This window comes from Staurois parvus, unplaced genomic scaffold, assembly GCF_062004578.1.
Source record: "Staurois parvus isolate SC_StPar_1 unplaced genomic scaffold, SC_StPar_1.0 ptg000186l, whole genome shotgun sequence".
Taxonomy (NCBI): Eukaryota; Metazoa; Chordata; class Amphibia; order Anura; family Ranidae; genus Staurois; species Staurois parvus.
The window spans coordinates 7899963-7921473 of record NW_028317982.1 but is presented as its reverse complement, the minus strand read 5'-3'; the positions used below and the strand labels follow the sequence as shown (position 1 = coordinate 7921473).

At 39.9% G+C, this 21511-nt stretch overlaps 1 protein-coding gene across 1 annotated transcript in view; it reads left to right on the top strand.

The window, feature by feature from the left end:
• Positions 1 to 20567, top strand: part of TAPT1 (transmembrane anterior posterior transformation 1) — a 113604-nt gene extending 93037 nt beyond the window's left edge. Inside the window, exons 11-14 of the mRNA XM_089677445.1 lie at positions 697 to 765; positions 1853 to 1929; positions 12559 to 12719; positions 13814 to 20567. Coding sequence (XP_089533571.1) covers positions 697 to 765; positions 1853 to 1929; positions 12559 to 12719; positions 13814 to 14040 — 534 coding nt within the window. The 3' untranslated portion in view covers positions 14041 to 20567. The remainder of the gene's footprint in view (positions 1 to 696; positions 766 to 1852; positions 1930 to 12558; positions 12720 to 13813) is intronic.
• Positions 20568 to 21511: the final 944 nt, after the last annotated feature.

Below are 21511 nucleotides of genomic sequence, written 5' to 3'. Positions count from 1 at the left end.
TATGAAATATTACTGAATTGTATGAGAGTTTGTTGAATTGCTGCTAAAGATGTAGAGGGATTAGTTAGTATTAAAATGATGTCATCTGCAAAGAGCGTTATTTTGTGGTGGTTTTTACCTATATAGAAGCCATGTATATCTGGATTGTGTCTTCTAGTGTCAGCAAGAGGTTCAATTTATCAATTAGTGGAGACAATGGGCATCCTTGTCTGGTACCTGTCATAATTAAGAATGGTTTGGATAGCATGTTAGATACATAGACTTGGGCGGAAGGATTTGAGTAAAGTGCTGAAATAGCATTAATAATAATTCCTGAAAATCCAAATGTATGCAGTACTTAGAACATGTATGTCTAGTGTATCCTATCAAAAGCCTTTTCGGCGTCCAGAACAAGTAATAAGGAAGGAATTTTATGTGAGTCTGCGTAATGCATTATGCTGATTAGTCTCCAGGTTGCGTCAGATAAGATACTTGAATCTTTTTTGGATATAAGATGTCAGTTTGCCTGATTTCTTTGTTAAAAATAGGCTGAAATCAAAGTTTATCAACTTTATGTATATTAGCATAAGCAGAGTGAGATGCCTTCAGAGTTGTATTCATCATCATTCATATGTATTTCCACTTTGTCACTTGAAATAATATATAAACTTCACAAGGTTACACCGTTCAGACTTACGCCTCTTTATTTTGTTCCAGGCTTACACTGACTATAGTGATTCTGTCTCCAGGCGTATGGGCTTTATTCCTCTCCCTCTTGCAGTGCTTGTAAGTATTAATATGTGAGACTGGTGTGTTGTACAAAGACCAGACAGCAATCATTAGCATGCATTTAAATTAAATTTAACATGCCACGAGCAAAAGAAAACACGAGATATAACAGGTCTGAAACAAGAAGATGGGAGTGCAATCACTCAGGCAGACTTGTGTAAGGTTTCATTAGGTAGAACTCCAGAGTTTTGTTACCGCCTGTGGCAAATCGCACGCTAATAAGTAGCCTGGGCATTCATTTGTGTCTACAATGTCTGTACATTTAATTACATTAGACACCTAATTAGCTTCTGCTGCAATAATTAGAGCCTAAACATATATAAATATTAATTATGCCCTGGACTACATTCATTAGGATGCAAACACACTTTGTTTGAAGGGGGGCGGGGGGGGGGCACCTCAAGCTTATGCAATAAGACATTGATAGCATAGCCCTTAATCCCATTTTAGTGTACCAAGGTCAGGTCAGTGAAAGATGATTTCTAATTGTCTGCTCTGGATTACTGCACTCTGCTTATTGCTTTTTGCCTTCTTAAAGTAAACCAAGTATGGAGAATGAACATTTTGAAATACTTTTGTTTGATGTGTTGCTTTTATGTGTTACTTATTACATATTTTCTATTGGAACCTCGGCATCTGTTTTTTCTTTTTTCCTAACAGTCATGCTGTACATACTTGTCCCTTCATTTTCTCTGACATAGTTACTCATTAACTACTTAATATTAACGCAGCATAGCTGATTAGAGTGCAGTGAACCATACATATCATCCCTTCTTCCAAGGAGGCCACAGCCTGATATTACTACAACAAACCTAAAGGCACGTACACCAGGGTTGATGGGTCAGATGCCAGGATATCTTCCAGTATGGTTTTTAAGCTGTCAGAGAAAATCAGAGTATCCAGAAACACCCACACAAGCATAGGAAAAACAAACTCAATTTTGGGAACCAAGGTGCTGTTAGACAAAAGTGCTAATACCATGCCACAGTGCAGTTTTCATAATGTTTTATTGTTGATTTGATAAGTAGATGACAGATTTTGTATGTGCAGTAAAAATAAAAGGAAGGTGTTTTTCTCTTTCCAGTTAATCAGAGTGGTTACCAGCTCAGTTAAGGTGCAAGGTGTCCTGGCATACGCCTGTGTGGTTCTCTTTTACTTTGGGTAAGCATTTCATCATACTTTTGCTAGTAAACATACTTGTTTAAAGGGTTTAATGAGCTGTCTTTAGCTGACTGAGCCTCTCAATGTTTTCTTATAAGCTATGCTTACCTGAGCCCTGGTCCCACTGAGATTTTCACTGTCAACTACCAAATCCTTCCATTCCCATACACACGTGTAGCAAATGGTCCGGTAATTTGTTAACAGGCTTGTGGACCGGATTACCATTTAGTAGTATGGAGTTAGGGGTTTGCATTTTTAGAGGGTGAATTGTATGAACTGGGAAGCTTGTTGTGCAGTGCACCCTGCCATGCAGTGTTGTGCCTTGCAGCCTACACAACAAAGATCACCCTTCTGGTAAGCATGACCTATGAGAAATACTCAGCACTGGGATGGGTGGTTTGCTAAAGATAGTGCACTGGTAGTAACATTTAACTAGGGAAAAACAGCACCAGTCAGTTGTTTCCATTTAACATAGTGCTTAGGCCCCAGTATGTGGGCAAACATGGAGGTTTTCTGTCAGTTCTTTAGTATTTCATGCAAAGTTTCTGAAAGATTTCATAATGGACATGCTTCTCCTAGTGTTCTTAGATCACAAAAACTGTCTCAGTGGGTTTTCTTTAAACTTTAGATAAACATTGTTTGCTTTATAATGTGAATGCTTTGTGGCTGGCATTCTTCTCCTTGATTCATTAATCATTGACTTAGATTAAGCATAAATACATATTTTATATCTGCTATGCATATGGTTGTTCCAAGCTATTGACTCTCCCATTCATAATGCTACAGAGTGTATACAGGGAGTAAAGGAATTTTGTATAAAAACAGATTGTGCTACCATATTTAAAAATACCTTCATCCAAGGGGCAGCTCCACTGGAGTTTTTAGTGGAGAGTTTTTATTTCACTTTGGACCACTTTACTATAACTATTAATGGTGCTGTACCCTAGAAGGCACGGTCTAGCACTGCTGACTGTTGAACTCTCATCTGCTTCCCCTTTCGGCTGTTCATTTATTTTGCATTACAGAATTATGCATATTGGTCCATATTGTGAATGTGAAAAAAATGTCTACCTAGTTCATCGTAAAAATAAAAACCATTTTGCATTCATCCCTTTGCTATAAATAAAATCTGATGTAAATACTTGGCTTTAGAAGTCCCAAAATAATTTGTAGTTGACCTGTGTTTGAAAGGATCCATGGTTTTAAAGAATAGATCTAAACAAGCATCATAATGAAGTCTAAGGACATATCAAAACAAGTCCTGGTTAAGGGTCTAGAGAAGCACCGATCAGCGTGCATTAAAAAATAGTCCCAAATTCTGATTAGTCTCACAAGCGCCATTAAACCAGTTAATAAAAATGGAAAGCCCATAAGACATCCATGCCTACAGAAGGCTGAAAGCCAAAGCTTAGTGTCCTGGTAAGGAGGACATTAATCAGAGAAGTGACCAAAAACTCAATGCTACCTTGAGCTAAAAGAGCTGGGGAGGCATATGGCTGAGTTGAGAAAACCATCCACAGGTCCATTACTACCTGGAATTTATTGAAGGATTAAAAAAAGACATTTTGGTGAAAACCCTCTATGAATTCCTTGTGAACTTTGTTGACAGTCAAGTGGGAGTTTCATGAGACCAAAATTAAACCTTTTAATATTTGTAAAACACCATCCAATGCTATTCTTCACTCTGAAAACACCATACCTACTATGAGATGTAGTCCTGAAAGTTGGAGCACAGCATATTCCTATTCATATTTCAAGCATTTTTTTTCAGCATATTACAGGCATTTTTGCACATATATTAAGCTTCAGGCGTTTTTCTTGGCCTGGGCAAGGGGTGGAGAGCATTTCCTTAGGTGTAAAAAGTATTGCGTATTACAGGCATTCCCATTAAAGTCTATGGGATCAAAAACACCTGAAAACACTCAGTAAAAAGCTTGTGTATGGCTGAGTGTACAAGTGAATAGGCACAATTGGAAAGAATGAGATTATGCATTGTGGAGTATAGGGAAACAAGCAGTAAATGCTCAGGTATGAATGGTGGCTTATTCTGCAGGAGGCTTAAAACTGGAAAAACATACCCTCCAGCATGGCGGTGACAAACAGCCAAAGCTATAACTACCCTTTGCTTTGACATCCTCACTAAGAAAAAAAAGATTTAAAAAAATTTCCAAGGGGCAATAATGAAAACAATAATTTTTTTTCTCCCCGTTTTTGACTCCACAGTTTCAAGGTGGTCAAGATGTAATTTTAATACGTTTACCAAAAAAACAATCGGGAAGAAGTCACACAAAATACAAACTTTTGAAGAACCAAATCAGATTTTCTTAACAGCATTGTTAATGCGTGTCCAAACACAGAAAAAAAATTGCAGTTCTGACATTTCCACCTCGACGCATAATGGTTAACTCCACCACTGCCTTTTCAGATTAAGGTGTCAAATACCTGTCCACAGTTTTCATAATGCCCATCACATTAGGACTGGCAGGGTCTTGTGGTGTAGTGTCTCTTTTGGGATGACATCTGTGGTGGAGAGGAGGATAATGGTTGGGCAACTTTTGATGCTGGCTTGTTGAGTAGCTTCAAACTGTGGGTGACTGCAAGGTGAAAGCTTTCAGGAACCCTGGATTCTTGTTCAGTAGGCCACAGTACTTCTTGTACACCAGCCAGGAATTTGTGATTCACAAGTCAAGGATGTATCCTAACAGTGGGAAGTACAGTCGTTTTTACTTGGCTAGGGTCTTGTACTTTGTGTACAAGCATGTCTGAAAGATTGAAGCCTCCAATATGTTGATTGTACAGCCAAACTACTGCTGATTTAGGCCTTTGCTTTTAATTCACACTGGAATACCTACCATTGTACAATGAAGGAAATAAGTATTTGATCCCCTGCTGATTTTGAATGATTGCCCACTCACAAAGAAATGATCAGTCTAAAAATCGAATGGTAGGTGTATTGTAACACTGAGAGACAGAATAGCAACACAAAATTCAAAAGAAATGCATGTCTACCAAATGATGCACTGATTTGCATGTTCTTTAGGGAAATAAGTATTTGATCCCCTTCACAAAACATGACTTAGTTCTTGGTGGAAAATCCCTTGTTGGCAATCACAGAGGTCAGACGTTTCCTGAAGTTGGCCACCAGGTTTGCACACATCTCAGGAGGGATTTTGGCCCACTCCTCTTGGCAGATCCTCTTCAAGTCATTAAGGTTTGGTGGCTGACGTTTGGCAACTCGATCTTTCAGCTCACTCCACAGATTTTCAATCTGATTAAGGTCTGGAGACTGGATAGACCACTCCAGGACCTTAACAGGCTTCTTCTTGAGCCACTCCTTTGTTGCCTTGGCCGTGTGTTTTGGGTCATTGTCATGCTGGAACACCCATCCACGACCCATTTTCAATGCCCTGGCTGAGGGAAGAAGGTTCTCACCCAAGATTTGATGGTACATTGCCCCGTCCATCTTCCCTTTTGATGTGGTGCAGTTGTCCTGTCCCGTTAGCAGAAAAACACCCCCAAAGCAGAATGTTTCCACCACCATGTTTGACAGTTGGGATGGTGTTTTTGGGGTCATAAGCAGCATTCCTCCTCCTTTAAACATGGAGAGTTGAGTTGATGCCAAAGAGCTCGATTTTGGTCTCATCTGACCACAACACTTTCAACCAGTCCTCCACTGCATCATTCAGATGTTCAGTGGCAAACTTCAGATGGGCCTGGACATGTGCTTTCTTGAGCTGAGGGGCCTTGCAGGCACTGCAGGATTTAAGTCCTTATTGGCGTAGTGTGTTACCAATTGTTTTCTTGGTGACTGTGGTCCCAGCTGTCTGGAGATCATCGACAAGATCCTCACATGTAGTTCTGGAATGATTCCACACTGTTCTCATGATCATTGACACTCCACGAGGTGAGATCTTGCATGGTGCACCAGACCTAAGGAGACTGACAGTTGTTTTGTGTTTCTTCCTTTTGCGAATGATTGCACCAACTGTTGTCACCTTCTCACCAAGCTGCTTGACGATAGTTTTGTAGCCCAGTCCAGCCTTGTGTAGGTCTATAATCTTGTCCCTGACATCCTTGGACAGCTCTTTGGTCTTTGCTATGGTGGAGAGTTTGGAATCTGATTGTTTGATTGCTTCTGTGGACAGGTGTCTTTTATACAGGTAACAAAATGAGATTAGCAGCACTCCATTTAGAAGATTGCTTCTAATCTCAGCTTGTTACTTGTATGAAAGACACCTGGTAGCCAGAAATCCTGCTGAATGATAGGGGATCAAATACTTATTTCCCTCATGAACATGCAAATCATTGCATAATTTGTTAGACATGCATTTCTTTTGAATTTTTTGTTGCTATTCTATCTCTCAGTGTTACAATACACATGCCATTTGATTTTTAGACTGATAATTTCTTTGTGAGTGGGCAAACATTCAAAATCAGCAGGGGATCAAATACTTATTTCCTTCACTGTAGGTTCAGTTCACTACTGGTCTGTTCTTTTTATTGCCATTCAAGCTCTGATGAAGGGGGCACTTCGCCCCCCGAAACGCATTGGCTACTTCTGAATCTATACCCCTGACCTTCAATGGAATAAAGTTGTATCTGGTCTTCTTAACAGTGGTGTGGCATTTCAATTTCAACTTTTCTTACAATATGTTGATTGTAGGCAGGGGTGAGCGATGGGCAAGAGATGACAATCTTTGGAGGGGCCTCTTTGCTCCATGGTTTGACAGCTGAAAGAAACATCATCCCAATAGACATTGCTCAGAAGGTTGACACATTTGTCATAACATTTAACTCTGATCACCCCTTTAGCTGACCTGTAATTAGCAGCTTCACAAGCTAACATGAAGGTAGCTCCATCAGTGCTGTTTGATCGAACCGTGCCGGTGTACTTGAAACCCAAGTTTTGCACACAGTTCTGTAACAAGTTAAAACTGGTGATATTAACCATATTTACTGTCCTTTGAAAGCTTGTCAGAAATGGTATAAAATCCAACTGATATGATTGTATCACCAAATTGGTATTAGAATCTCATTAAATATATACAGTATTAACAATAGTGAGTGTTCATATGTTTTCAATTTTATAGAAATTGTAAATTTATTATCTTGCCATTACTAAATGACAGTTGGACGGTAGTATGTTTTATAGACTTATATTTATAAAAACACTTCAGGATATACAGTATGTAATCGAGTAATGTTAAATTTCATATTGACAACCATGAATTTTCAAATTTCATAGCAAACCTTTACCATAAAATAACAATTCAACTGTTTGGTCGAGCAGGTTTTTTGAAAATTATTTGACCTTTTATTAGACTCTTCTTTGTTGTATCAGGGTTCAAAATTATCTTCAGTAAAACCTCAAACTATATGCCAAGAAAAATGTGCTTTGAAAATTCCAGCAAAGTCCTTATATCTGGAGTGACTTTGTTATCAGAATCTGTGGCAAAACTTGTAAAGTGCTGTTCACCAATGGTGCCCGTCCAGCCTGACATCTTTTCAATAAATTTGACAAAAGAAGTGGCCAAGAATTGGGTTTGTAACACTGCAAAATATTGAGGATGTGAATACCATACTGTAATTTGGTCTGTGTTTTGGGCCTTGGATGTGCTAGTTTCTGATGCTCAGTTGTACACAGGGTAATAGAGGAATGATCTGCAAGTCTCTACTCTATGCCTTAAAAACATAATCAATTGAATTTCTTTATTGTGATTAAGTAATATGTCTATATGTCTGTTTTATTAAAGTGTTGTATTAAATGGTATTATTGACAGATGGCTATTTTGCTGTTGATGTGCTTAAATCTGTACATTTTAAGATGGTAATACTTGGCTTCGCTGGCTTGGATTACCTTTTCTGAAGTGTTGCCTAATATTCCTTAGTAAATGGAAGATATCAGGTGTGTATGGCTTTATTTGAGTCCTAAGAACTCCTTTTGGCAATGTGCAGAGATTTGCATAGTGAATTTATTGCAGTGTCTGGGACTTTCAGAGAAACTAGCAAAAGAACCTTGAAACTAGAGGATGAATTACACATATTTGCAAATTTATGCACCTTACGTTTTTAATTTATCGTTTTCTGCATAGGATTCAGATTAGGCTTTTTGGTATGTGTGGTGAAATCTGTTTATTGTACTGTAGATTACCAGCCAAGCTGAATTAACCCCTTCATTACTCGTACTGCCTGCTGCGTTTCCACTCTTCTTTTGAAAAAAAGTTATAACAATTTTGTGGTTTTAGCATCAGACTTTGACATTTTGTATTTTTATTTTTTTAATTTTTTTTTTTTTTACATATTTTCATTAAATTCGAATTCTAGCTAAGCCTAACTCATCTTAGAAATGTTCCCTTCCCCCTCCTAAGACTTATGCTGACTAACCTGTGTAAGAAAGATGTATATACTTACCTATTTTCAGCCCACTCCGGTCTAGCCGTATGATCCGGCTCCCCTGTATCCGCCAGCGGCGGATGCAGGGGAGAGGCAGGAGCACCAACAGGTGGATAATGGGAGCCTGTTTGAGTACGCTCTCCTCTCCCCTGCAGCTGCCACTGGCTGACACAGTGGGGTCACATGCTCGGACTGGAGCAGGCTAAAGATAGGGAAGTTTATACATCTATTGTTTTCACAGGTCAGCATAGGTGTTGGGATGGAAGAGGGACATTTTAGGACCTGTTAGGTTTAGGAAAGAATTCTACTTTAAAGAGAAACTTGCACCTCTGTCACCCCACTTTTTTCTTTTTTTTTTTTTTTCAGTCCCAACTTACCTGTTTCACTGGGCTATCCTTAATAAAGTACTCAGCCCCCGAGTTAATTCAGCAATCTTGTGTTGCAATGCACAGCTGTACACCATGTTCCTCGCCACTACCGTCCTCTTACGTTGTCGTGGGGACAACTGTTATTTTTTGGTTCTTGCAGCTGCACTCCCCAAATGATGTGGTGCATGCACAGGATTGCCCTGAACCCTTCTGGAGTGCAGGACGAGCAGGATTTGGGGGGTAATAATCTAATGGTTGTCTGTAATCAGGCATGCAGTCAGCAATGCCACTAAACAGATGAGATAAAAGACAAGCCACATACAGAGCCTGTTATTTTGAGAGGGACAGTAAAACACAGTCACTGTCCAGCATGTATATGTACAGTAAGTTTATAATGATCAGATACAACACAAGTCTTTTTCTTTCTCCTTGATGGTATACTTAATATTGTCAAATGAGAGCCAGTGATTTTACTCATCATACTCTTTACTGTGTGACTGCAGCTTTTACACTGTAAGTGCATGTACATATACATTCCTTTTTGTACTGTCCTGGGACATAGATACACAACCGTATTATAGAGCCACTTCAGGCTACAAATACATTCTCATTCGGTAACTGCTAAAGTTATCCAGAACATTTTGTAGCTGTATTAACATCAATAAGGAAAGTGTATGTACCTTCATTTTAGCTTTATGTAATCCATGGGTGATTAACCTTTTGACCTTCCGGGGCCACGCTGAAACCAGTGTGATTTTCTTGGGCTTCATTTTCTTGGGCAAGACAGCCCATTCATTTGAATAGGCTGCTGTGCCTGCATTTCATGCAGGAAAAAGGTATCTGCTCTATTTTTGGCCCGCAGTGGCTAGGAAATTGCATGGTGCAAAAGGTGGTTTCAGGTGCGGGAACAGCTGCAATGTTTTCACCCGCAACCACCTCGCATAGTGTGAGACTAGTTTGTAAAATCTTTGATTGTTACATCTGTATGTGAATATCCGTTACGGACATTCAAGAACTGTCCTTGAATTTGTCACCTGGAAACCTCGGTCTGTTTTGTTTGGGTAGGTAGAGAGGAGGCTGTGGGGGGGGATATAATGGAAATCTGGGTGGCACAGCCCACACCCTTGATACAGTCATGCAGCATTTAATGTGGCTTCTTAGCCCATCTCTTCTTGGGATATTTACTCACTTTTATCTGTGTTTGTTATTCTATTTTTCATTTATAATTTTTTCATAATTTTTTCACAATTATCTTTATCCATTTTTCTTTTTCTCTTTCTTTGTTTATCTTTTTATTTTACTTCACTTTCCTTTTTTCTTTTCTTCCTTTCTTGTTGTTCTTTGAGATCACTACTTTTGATACAATGGTTTTATATGTCTTGTGACAATGTATTAGTAGGCGTACCTGTAGCGAACGTGCACAGAGATGGATGCAAACCTCCATTTTGGGCATTGATCTTCCATCTTGTATCATTTCTACTTCCAAATCGGCTTTCCTCATCCCCTCTCCCTGTCTGTTGAGTGACATGTGGTCTGTTTATGCAGATCACAGGCAGCAAACTCATTGGGAGGGTGTCATGGTTATAAATCCCACACTAGCTGGTGCCCCTATGTCTGCGAGACTCTTGCTGGAGAAGGGATCGTAAAACCATAAACCAAGCCCTCACTGAGCTTCAAAGACATTCTAGGTAGTCGTAAAAACAGACTTACATTTAAAAACTCACTTTTCCATATAATTTTATATCTTCAAATAGGACATAATTACATAAACATGGAGCACATATTCGGACAACTCACTTTAATACAAGTCGCCTGATATATTACACCCCCTAGTTGGTATATACAGGAGAGCAGAAAATTATATCTCCTTAACCATCCAAGCAGGTATGTCATATTTCATATCTAACCGTTCAGCAGATGCGTCTTCACATTACTCTACTAGTGGCCAAGCTGCTGAATGCACCGAGAATAAGTTATGAACCATGACATCAACTGCAAGAGTTTTTGGTTCTAGCTTGGGTCTCCGCCCCAACACCCCTCCTCAAATGAGGCGATTGGCTTTCTGCTTTAAGGAGACACCCTGCTGAGTTAAGTTAAGTTGAAGATTCTCCCTTTTAACATTGGAACTAACTTTGGGAGATAAGGCATCCTTTTGGCTCTGAAACCTGATCTACTTAAACCAAGGCTGACGGCAAGTACTTTATCCCTTTAAACTTCTTCCTGTTATCTCTTTGCAGTGCTATTGCCCTCTGTGTATGTATGTATGTATGTATTTGTGTGTGTATGTATGTGTTTGTTTGTGTGTGTGTATGTGTTTGTTTGTGTGTATGTCTGTGTGTGTGTGTGTGTGTGTGTGTATATATATATATATGCATGCTACATCTTTTTCTGTAAATATTTTTATTGCACACTTTTGACCTTTTTAGTAATAGATCTTACTTTCTGAAAGTGTTGAGCTGTTTCTAAAGCTCTGTAATGCAAACTAAGAATCCCTGCCTCTGAAGAGCGCTGCTGTCTGTGTGTTTTAAACTTTGGTATATTTCTGCCTGCAGTGACAGTGGTATACCGATGCTTCTGCAAACATCATAGTGTTATTGCTGATATTGCCGAGTTTCCTCTCTCTGTACAAAAAAAGGGGGTGGCAGTGTGAAGGGTTAATTGCGTAGTTAACCTGACCCAGTAACAATCGCTCCCAAGCTGAAAGTACACAGATTGTGGTCCATTAGCTGGAAAATCTTTGTGCAGAGTGCAGCTGGGCGTGGCATTGTTACGCACCTGTCAGTGCAGTTTTAGATTGGCTAGTCCTTCGGTCATGAGTTTGGTGAGAAGGGTTGGGGTCTGACGCCGCGATCGTCACACTACCCTCAGGATTCAGGAGTGCTGATTAGGACAGGTGTTCTTTATTAACGAATACCTATATAAGACAGCACTTTTGTTGTTTTCTTTGTTATGATTAAGCACAAGATCGTGTGAAACGCGTTAACAAGTCCTGTATTTATGTCCTGGTGGTTTCTGTGTCCTATGGATCAATAAATACACACTATATTCATCTATCCTCCCGTGTGCGGCTGACCTTTCTTCCTAATGCAGCATTTACTTGCCTGGGTCTATGTGGAGTTACTGCATTCGCTGTTACCACTGCTTTTACTAAAACGGCATCCCTTTAGCTGTGCCTTATCCTGAATTCTGTGCCAGCCACTGTGGACTGTGCATATATGCCATACACTGTGTCCCTCCATATGTACCCGTTCCGGCTTGTCCCTGCCAGCTGCCATGCTTCTAATCTTGCACAGCATTCTTGCAGGCATGCCCAGGCCGTAGATTGGACACCCATGTTGTAATCCTTTGCAATAAGATTTAGCAAACAGCTACAATGTGCTTTTATAGGTAAACAAACTCATGTGACTTTGCACTGTTCACCTCATTTCTCATATTCTGTTGTGTTTGATAAGCTGCAGTGATTTCAAACAAAAGGATGGTATATAAAAAGCATGTTCATGGGGGATTCTGATAGATGTGCAGGCAATATTTTTAGATTTATGGAAGAACGCTTAGGTGCATCAGAAAACTGAAGGACACCAAAGTTGGATAACCATGATGAATGTTGGTTGCACATGCTGGAAGTATTTGCTGTTTTGAAAAATTGAGTAGAGCGCTAATTATGGTCAGTTCAAGACTCATCTGCAATCCAGTGTCTCCTTGAAAAGACGCACCTAAACACTACTACCCCTTGTGTACTCCCAGCTCCTATCATGTGCAGTGGAATGTATGCTCAGTGAAAATAAATATATATATATTCTATAATAGCCTGTTAGCATAAGGTACTTTTGTCACACTTTGCTTAATTACTCACTTTATCTTTGACTAGGCTGATAACATTGAAAGTCTTGAACAGTATCCTATTGCTTGGGAAGTCCTGCCAGTATGTAAAGGAGGCCAAAATGGAAGATAAGCTGTTCCAGTCACCTCCTACGGCTACACCAGGAAAAACACCAAGAAAGGCTCAAAACAAATCCAAAACAAACCAAGGTGAGGCGTTATTTTATGGCATCTCACAAGTTACGGCATTTTACATGTATGCTAGACCTCCATAGCCTTCCTGTTAGCCTCCTGAACTCCAGGCAGGTAGAACACAAATAAAACAAAATAACAAAACATTGATTGCATTTTTTATTAAATGCAAGTAGTGTGAGGACCTCAGTTTGACCTAGTATCTGCCTCTTGAAGTCCCTGTACAGCAGATCTCATACTGGGAGGGGAAGAAGCAGCACATATTGCTGCAGTCCCCAAAAGGAATTTTCTGATAGGGGAGAGCAGAGGAAGGTAAACTCATTAGTCTGCTGCTTCTCCTTTTACTATTCAGTTACAGGCATGTACATTTTGCTTAGCTGTGGAAGATCTTCTGCCCGGCCAGACAGCTGTACTTGGACTGAATGAACAGAAATACCAACCCTTGTGCAGATAAGGATCTGTGCCTTTTCTCTGACATTGTTATCTCCAATACGTGTTACAATACTGGGTTGGTGAAGCAAATGTTAAAAGCAGTGGGTCATCCAAACAGCCTGGTAAATAGGATTTCCAGAAAGGGGTCACCTTGATGGAACCTCTGCATTTCTCTCATGACAGGTTTCCTTTAAAGTGTTCAAGTTTTTTTTTTTTAACTTAAAAATGTGATGAATAGGACAAATATGCCAACACAGGTTCTAACACCTGTGTGGACCATGTGATACCAGCCACACGCCTTGCAGGTTACAAAAGAAAACGCTAACCAAAAACAGAGAACTAGACATAAAACTACATATTTACCCCTGTATGGCCATAAAAATCAGTCCTGGCCCATTAAGAAGGCTCAGCAAGGTAGGATCAGACAAGGTTTTGCTGGTGCCTAAACATGGGCGTCCCCAATTTGACTGTAAATGACTATCATTCTTTACTGTATCTAGGTACTTCTCGTTTATATCAGTCAAATACCTAACAATTTACTCTAAACCACCTGGTGACTTTTCCACACCTTCTTGACTGTAAAATATTTGGGATGTGCAATGTAAGTGAAATTTGAACCACGTGTTGAGCATTAGTTATCCTTCATTTAAGAATAAGCTAGATTGTGTTTTTATTTTTAGGAGTCCCTACAGATGATGCCCCCAGCACATCCGTCACTAACCAGCCTGCACGTCAGAATTCCACCGTGCCACTTCTTGTACAGAGTAACCCTGACCAGTTCCTGACTACACCAGATGGAGAAGAGAAGGACATTACACAGGATGGCACAGAGCTAAAACACAGATCGGCTAACAAAGACCTACTTGAGATTGACAGGTTCACCATCTGTGGGAACAGAATTGACTAAAAGCTTTTCTTTGCTCATTGGTGGAGCAGAAAAACACTTGCTGGACTTGGCACTTAGATATTTATTTTTGAATTTTCCTTTTAAGTTATTTTCCATGGCAAAGTCAGTCCCCTTCCAGCAGGCCGGCATGCTTTGGAGCTGGTTAAAGCCGTTCTGAGAAGATGAGATTTTTTGTAAATTACGCTTGCGAGCTTTGCTGGAGAGACAAAAGTCAGAAGAGCTTCGCTTTGCAAAGCTGAGCTTTGTAAATGATTTTCTGTTTCCCTCAAGGGTCCCAATTTTAATGTATAAACTATTGGCCAGTCTTGATAAAATTCCTCATCTGTCATTGCCAACTATTGTAATACAGGTTAATCAACTAGGCCAAGATCAAATGCCTTAACAGTTTCCTAGAAGCAAAACCAGAGTAAACTAGGAATAGATTCCTTCCGAAAATAGCCTCAGTCTAGTGTGATCAAAATATACAACACCTTGCCAACGTATTCACAATGTAGATTGTTTGTATTTTAGAATCCGTTAACATTAGTACCACATTCTTTTATGTATATAGTTCTATATAAAGTTTATTTTCCAGAATGAAAATCGTATTTTAACAGGTACTAGGAAATCAACAAGTCTCGCTCACTGGGATGCATAGCTCATATGAGACTCATTGGCATGGACACAGACCAGTGTGGTGTCTGTCATGTGCAACATTAGTCATGTGACTTTTCCATTATTTTTTTATATACATCGGTTAATCTAAAAACCTTTGCTAGAGCAGATTTTTTCCCATAATATAATAAAATATATATCACTGTAATGTTTTGTGCTGCATGCAAAGAACATTTTAACTGCCATCCTTCTAATGGCTGATTTGCAGGTGGGAGTGTAAGGGAGGAAAAAAAAATTTGTGTATACTACATATCTTGGGTAATCAGAGGCGTGGAACCTAAGGGCTTTTTATATTCTTGTGTTCTTCACTTAAAGGGGATTTTCAAGAGAAGTAAAGATACAAAGTACTATGTTTGCTTCTATACCTTATGTCTGATGGGTCATCTTTTTTGTCTACAAAACAGGGTTGTGTTAAGGGAGGACCCCTCTGTTACTCTATGGAGGTGTTAAAATCAAATAAAGATTTTTTATTTTTCTTGGAAACCCTCTTTATGTTCTAAACCAGCAGGGCTTAATATCAGTTTCACATGCAATAAAGAGGTAGTGCACCTTGTGACTTGAAGTGATGCAACTTTGTGAGTTGAAGTGATGTTGGTAAGGATTTTGCCACCCCCCCCCCCTTTTTTTGTTTTTTTCTTTTTTTTTTTCTTTCCTTGTGCTGTCTTTGTTCAAGCCCAAGGAAAATTATTGTCATTACGTGCTTCTCATTTGTATTTTAGAGGTACAGCCTAATTTGTCATAAAATTTTGTAATGTTAGTAAGAACATAGAATTCCTGAATAGGTATGTTCTGCAAAAATATCAACCTTTTGGTTCAGCAATTCCACCAGATCCTCCAAAAAAATTTAAGTGGAACTCCAGTCATAACTTGACTTACTCTAAACCTACTCCCACCCCCACTCTAAAGCTATTCTATCTAACCCTGTAAAGAAAAAAATCACTGTACTTAGCTTTTCTAAAGCCCCTCGTATCTGGTCTCTAGTGGTGCCTTCTGTGTAGAAAGAAAGCCGACAATAGCTAGGAAACTAATAGGGGATGGTGTCACCCATAGACTTACTATAGGGCATCTGTTGTCGGCTGCCTGTGCTCTACACAGAAGCCGCTGCTTACAGCTTAGCCTGGGACCAGGCCGGAGCAGCTTCAGTATAGGTAAATATAGCGATCTCTTCTTTACCGGGTTAGAGAAAATAGCTTTAGAATGGGGGTTGAGAGTAGATTTAGAATTAGTTAAGCTATGGCTGGAATTCCACTTTAAGTCTTCATGGTCAGGTGCACTGACTGTCACCCACTCATGTATCTTAAAAAGTTATGCTTCTCTACATGTCCACATCAGATCTGTATCAGTTTAAATACTCCGGCTCGGATGGTGAGAGTGTATGGCATTCAGCTTCTTACCTTGATGGGGATTGACACAAAAGGCCTATTGTAATTTTTGAGGAAGGTTATTCATTGCTGTGCAATAGCTTTGGCAGTCATTATTTGGTTATTTTAAAGATGATTGCAGTAATTGTTTAATATGACGGGTTTGATGTATGCAGATCCCAGGCAATGAAGGACCCAAGTGATATTTTACTTCCTTTGAATCATTGTTTAGCGATTGTACTGTCTAGTTTCTCTGCACTCCACACACTCCTAGAAAAACCTGACAGTACTGATCTGAAAACTGCTTACGTTAAAGACAGAAATAATAGTTTCAACAGCTGAGTTTAGATTGTATTCTGGTTGATATCACAAAAAGGCAGGAAATGTATATTCGCATAGTGGTTTTTCCTCTGATTGATGAATCTAGAAGAGTAGAGAGCTCTCCTGTGACAATAAACACAACAGCTGGCTGTCAGAAAAATAAAAAGACTAAAGTGGATCTTGCATAAAAATGTATATTCTAGCAGACTTCTCTACATTGCCACTTAACTCTGTACAGTGACTGAAATGTGTAAGGAAAATTAACTGTCATGGTTTTTTTTTTTTTTGGTGTAAAATTCTTCCAACATGCTGATTATTTTCAGTGTTCAGTGAGCATAGATCTATTACAGCAGACCAGTTCAGGCAGAGATCGAAGTCTGCTGCTCGGGTGATTTCTATCTGTATCAGTCTTGGGGGGAAACACACATCCAAAACACGCTGGTAGTGTTTTACAGATAGAGCCATTTTCACAGCCCTTAAATTAAACTTGTTTTCCCCACTTCAGTCATGTGCAGATTATTATTTTTCTGTTCCTAAATATGGTTAAAGTCAACTCAGTGTAGAAAAAGTTAAGAATGTTCATCACAGGAACTTGTGGCTTCTTAAGTAAAGCTCCTTGTCCAGTGGTCTAGGTAGAACTTGAAGAACTGCTCTATGCCGAGATAAGGATCTCCCTGCCAGTTGCAGTAAAGGGAACAGGGGCCTGTACACCATCCAGGATTGTAGAAGCATCATCCAAGAAAGGAAAAAGCACCGCACACCGACCCGGTGCATGAATATGTGGATGAGTGTGGCCTCAGCCAGTGCCGCTCCAGTCAGGCCCCCTGACATGTTTCGCCCATACACCAGGGCTTGGTCACAGAGGGTAACACTTATCCACATATTCATGCACAGGATCGGTAAGCGGTGCTTTTTCCTTTCGCCGATGATCCTTGTCCATTGGTGACAGAATGCCTTTAGGCCTCATTTGTAAACTGTGCCTAAAGACCAGTTTACTTTCTTTCCAAGCAACTAAACAGTGTCTTCTGTTCAGAAAGGTAGAAACCCATTTGTTGCTGGGAAGGAAAGGGAAGAATGTTCTGTACTGTGATCCTTCAAAAGATCAGGCCCGTAGTTCTGTTTAGCAGAAACACTTTGATAAATAAGTTGGTGTGACAGAGGACTGCCTTTTTCAACATGTCCCCTTAAAATCTCAGTAATCCTGGTCTAAGCTTAATATAAGGCTCTGTTGAGAGTCTAATAGCTGTGTTATTTGGGATGAGTTCTGCCTCTGCTGAAAAAGCTTTTCTGGCAGGTGAACCCAGGGAAGCAATACGAATCAATAGAAGGTGCAGCCCAAATGCAGCATGGAAGGCTTGTGTCAGTTATGCAAAGCCCAACAAACGCAGCAGTATGGCAAACACCTTGACTTCCATTGAGCACTTTTTTTTTTTATGTCCCGTAGACAAGCAAATTGTCTTACTCATGTTCAGTTTCAGAATGGCCTGATCTGTAACAGATTTGGCCAATAAATAACTGCTCTCATGCCGTCCAATAGCAGAAATACAGGGTGGCACGGCTGTGCAAAATCACGTGTATATATACGTGATTTTGCAGTTACCGGTAGGGGGCATGTGTGCGCCCTACCCGTGCCGCCATTTGCGGCCTCGGCTGTCAATCACCGGGTCCCGGCTGGTGATTCCCCGCTGGCACACCGCGAGCTCCAAGGATTTCTGATGCGGGAGAGACCTGTATGTAAACAATACAGATCTCTCCCCTGTCAGCTCCAGCATGCTGCTTTGTATGTCTCTGCATAGCAGAGCCAAAGCAGTGTGCTTCCAGTGAAACACACACACAACCCCTATTTTTAGAGGGATTCAAGAAACATTTACAAATATAATGTTTTTTTAACTGTTTTCAAAAGATTTATTCTAATGAGACGCAAGGTGCCTGTCACAAAAAAAAAAACATGTCCAGGGTGCTTGTGCCTAGGTTGTCTACCAGCTCACAAGTACCATGAATGTTTCAGTATATAATGGGACTAAAGGCATTTGAAGTTCATAATGGCATTGAGAAATTCTGAAAATTGTGAACTGATGTTATAAATTGCCAAAATATTCCTTAAACTAAGATCATGTTAATTTAATTGCAATTGTTGCATTTTTTTTACATTATCTGTCACCAAGCTGATATGCGTACAGACCGAATATCTGCTAGTTAAAAAGCTGTATGCAGTTCCACAACATTTCTCACTCTGTTGTAAGCTCAGATTTTCTACCATGTGGATCATAGGTGCCCATACATTCCTGTGTGACAGGACTGGAGGAATATATATGCTAGTGTATTGCAGTTAATAAGTTTAGGCATTTGACTGATGATGAGAGGAGTTATGGCAGTTGCTCCATGTAGAAAGTGAAAGAATAATTTTCAGTGGTTTTAGAACAAAACAGTAAGAAGGACTCTCTGAAGAGAAACACTCAGTGGAAATAGAGCAGGCATTGTGTCTTCAGTATACATGGTACAAGCTTCAGGCCTATTGGCCTTATTGTTGCTTCAATACTTCATTCTTGACCTGAAGCAAATATGCAGTCAGAGAGGTGGAGAATCTTGATCTCGAGTCAATCACTCTCTATGGTTGAGGTCTACATGGTCACTGAATGTGGGAGGCAAGTGTCCAGCAGAACTTCTTGCGCAGCATTCTTCCTGCTCTAAAGTCTGAAGCTTTGAAATGTATTCAGCAATGGCAGCTCCCTTATTTGAGTTCACAGGTTTGCTTTGAAGTTGCTAATCATGACCATCCTTTAATTCTTTTCTGAAATGTCATTTTAAAGGACAGTTCAGTCTGTCTCTCCAGAGCATGGGCATCAAATGGCCCACTGTTTAAAATGAAAACATGCTCTTCTGATCAGTGGTGGTTATAGGGACCCATGCAGTAGTCACAATTTCTTTCCTTTTCCTATTTCCCAGCAATGTAAACTGTCAAAAATATAACATGGGTGCCCTCTTTCCACTGGTGGTACGTGCATCTCAGATAGCTTTCCAATTGCCTCATTGATTGATGTAAGCTCTGAATGACTGGTTCTTCCATTATGACAATGTAATAGCCTTGCTGCAGGTAAGAACCTATCTGCAGAAAAATATAGCTGGCTTCTTTTGGCTGTGCACCATTGTTACCCACCATAATTCCCTAGCTTGGCCAATGTTCAGCCACAGTACACACGTGCTTCTTGTTTCTATGAAAAAGGCACTTATAGTTAAATATTCATTTATTTTTCAGCATTGCTGTAAACGTGTGCAATGAAAAGTGTCCATTTGAGAGCTTACCACTGCATTCCCTAAAAAAAAAAAAAGTGCACTGTATGAAATTCCAAAGTGACAATAGGCTTCATTGTCTGTAGTTAGATAATTTCCTATTAAAGCAAACCTGTTGACTGCCATTGCTGATCTCCCTCTGAAAAAGGTGGCCACCTGACTGTGTCACATCTAGAACAAGTATTCAGGCAGTATAAAGTGTTCTCCAAATCATATTCAGCCATGAAGCAACCTAGAGGCCCTTCCTCCAACACTTTCCTCCCAAAGGGAGTTTCAGAACAAAACAAGATTCAGATAGAACGATCCATTTTTTTTTTTGTGTTATAAGAACATGCCATGAAGCCTTGGGTGGAAGCCTCCAATTCCTGACTCCCATGATACCTCTGTGGCAGCTGAACCTGCTTCTGTTAAAGGCCTCTGAGACCAGTAGTTGCTTAATAAGAGATTCTGTCTAAAGTAGTAAACCAATTTAATAAACAAAATATGGGACATTTGACTATCACGTTGATTCAGTTGTGCTATTTATTTTTGCTTGTTGGATTAATGTTTGATCTTCCTGATGGAACAAAAAAAAAAAAAGAAATACATTCTGGATAACTGGTAATGTGTAGGCACACTTCATTAAGGCTCTAAACAAATTGTATATTATGGGGTAAGGCAGATTGTAGTGATTTATGGAATGTATAATAAGGTGGTTCAGTTATCATGTGGCCTGCAAACAAAGCTAATTTTATAACGGAGAGTCACCTTAGAGGTCTGAAGCCTCTGATAAAGATGGTGACAAGCGTATTTATGGAATAAATGAAGTGGAGTATTCCTTCTGTTGGTAATCATATTGTGTACAAGTTTTATAAGTGCATCTTGTAAAACTAAGCTAAATAAATTTTGTAATCTTTTATACTTCCTGGGAAAAGTGTGATTTGTAAATAAATGAACATGCTATCAGAGTATATCATTTACTATGCAGACTTCCAGATCATAATGTATGTTTATATACAAACTCGTTTGTGCTCCAACATTCATAAGGTTTTACCCCATCTACAATGGTCCAGAATGCATTTGTGGTTTGTTTGTTTTTTTTTTTTTTATACATACACTGATCAGTCATAATATTTTACCTAATATTGAGTAGGTTCCTCTTTTTCTGCCAAAACAGCCCTGACCCATGTAGGCATGGACTCCATTAGACCTCTGAAAGTATGCTGTGGTATCTGGCACCAAGCTGTCAGTAGCAGATCCTTTTAAGCCTCCACCAGTTTGCCTTCTTCCCATAGTGTGGACTGGTGTCATCTCTTTCCCCTGTATCAACGCACATGCACCTGTCCATCTACATGTCAAACATGATTAATCAGACCAGGCCACCTTTAACAGTTGCTTTGTGGTCATGTTCTGAAGCTCACATGTCCTTTTATTGTAGGTGCTTTTGGCTGTGGACATGGATCAGCATAGGCACCTTGACTGGTCCTCAGCTACGCAATCCCATACACAAACTGCAATGCACCATGTGTTCTGACACCTTTATATTGGAACCAGCATTACTTTGTTCAGCAATCTGAGCTACATTAGCACTTCTGTTGGATGAGACTACACAGGCCAGCCTTCACTCACCACATACATCAATGAGCCTTGGATGCCCATAACCCTGTCACAGGTTTTCCTTCCTTGGACCACTTATATACAGAGCCAGCAATTCTCAAGCCGGTAAAAGTAATCTGAGCCGCTAAACTAAAGAGCCATTGGGTTACTTTTAGAGGCGGTGGAAGGGGGTCATGCCTGCCCCCCACCACCATCTTTCCTGTGCTCTCCTGAGCGATGGCATTGGCTTTCCTGAACACAGAGGAACT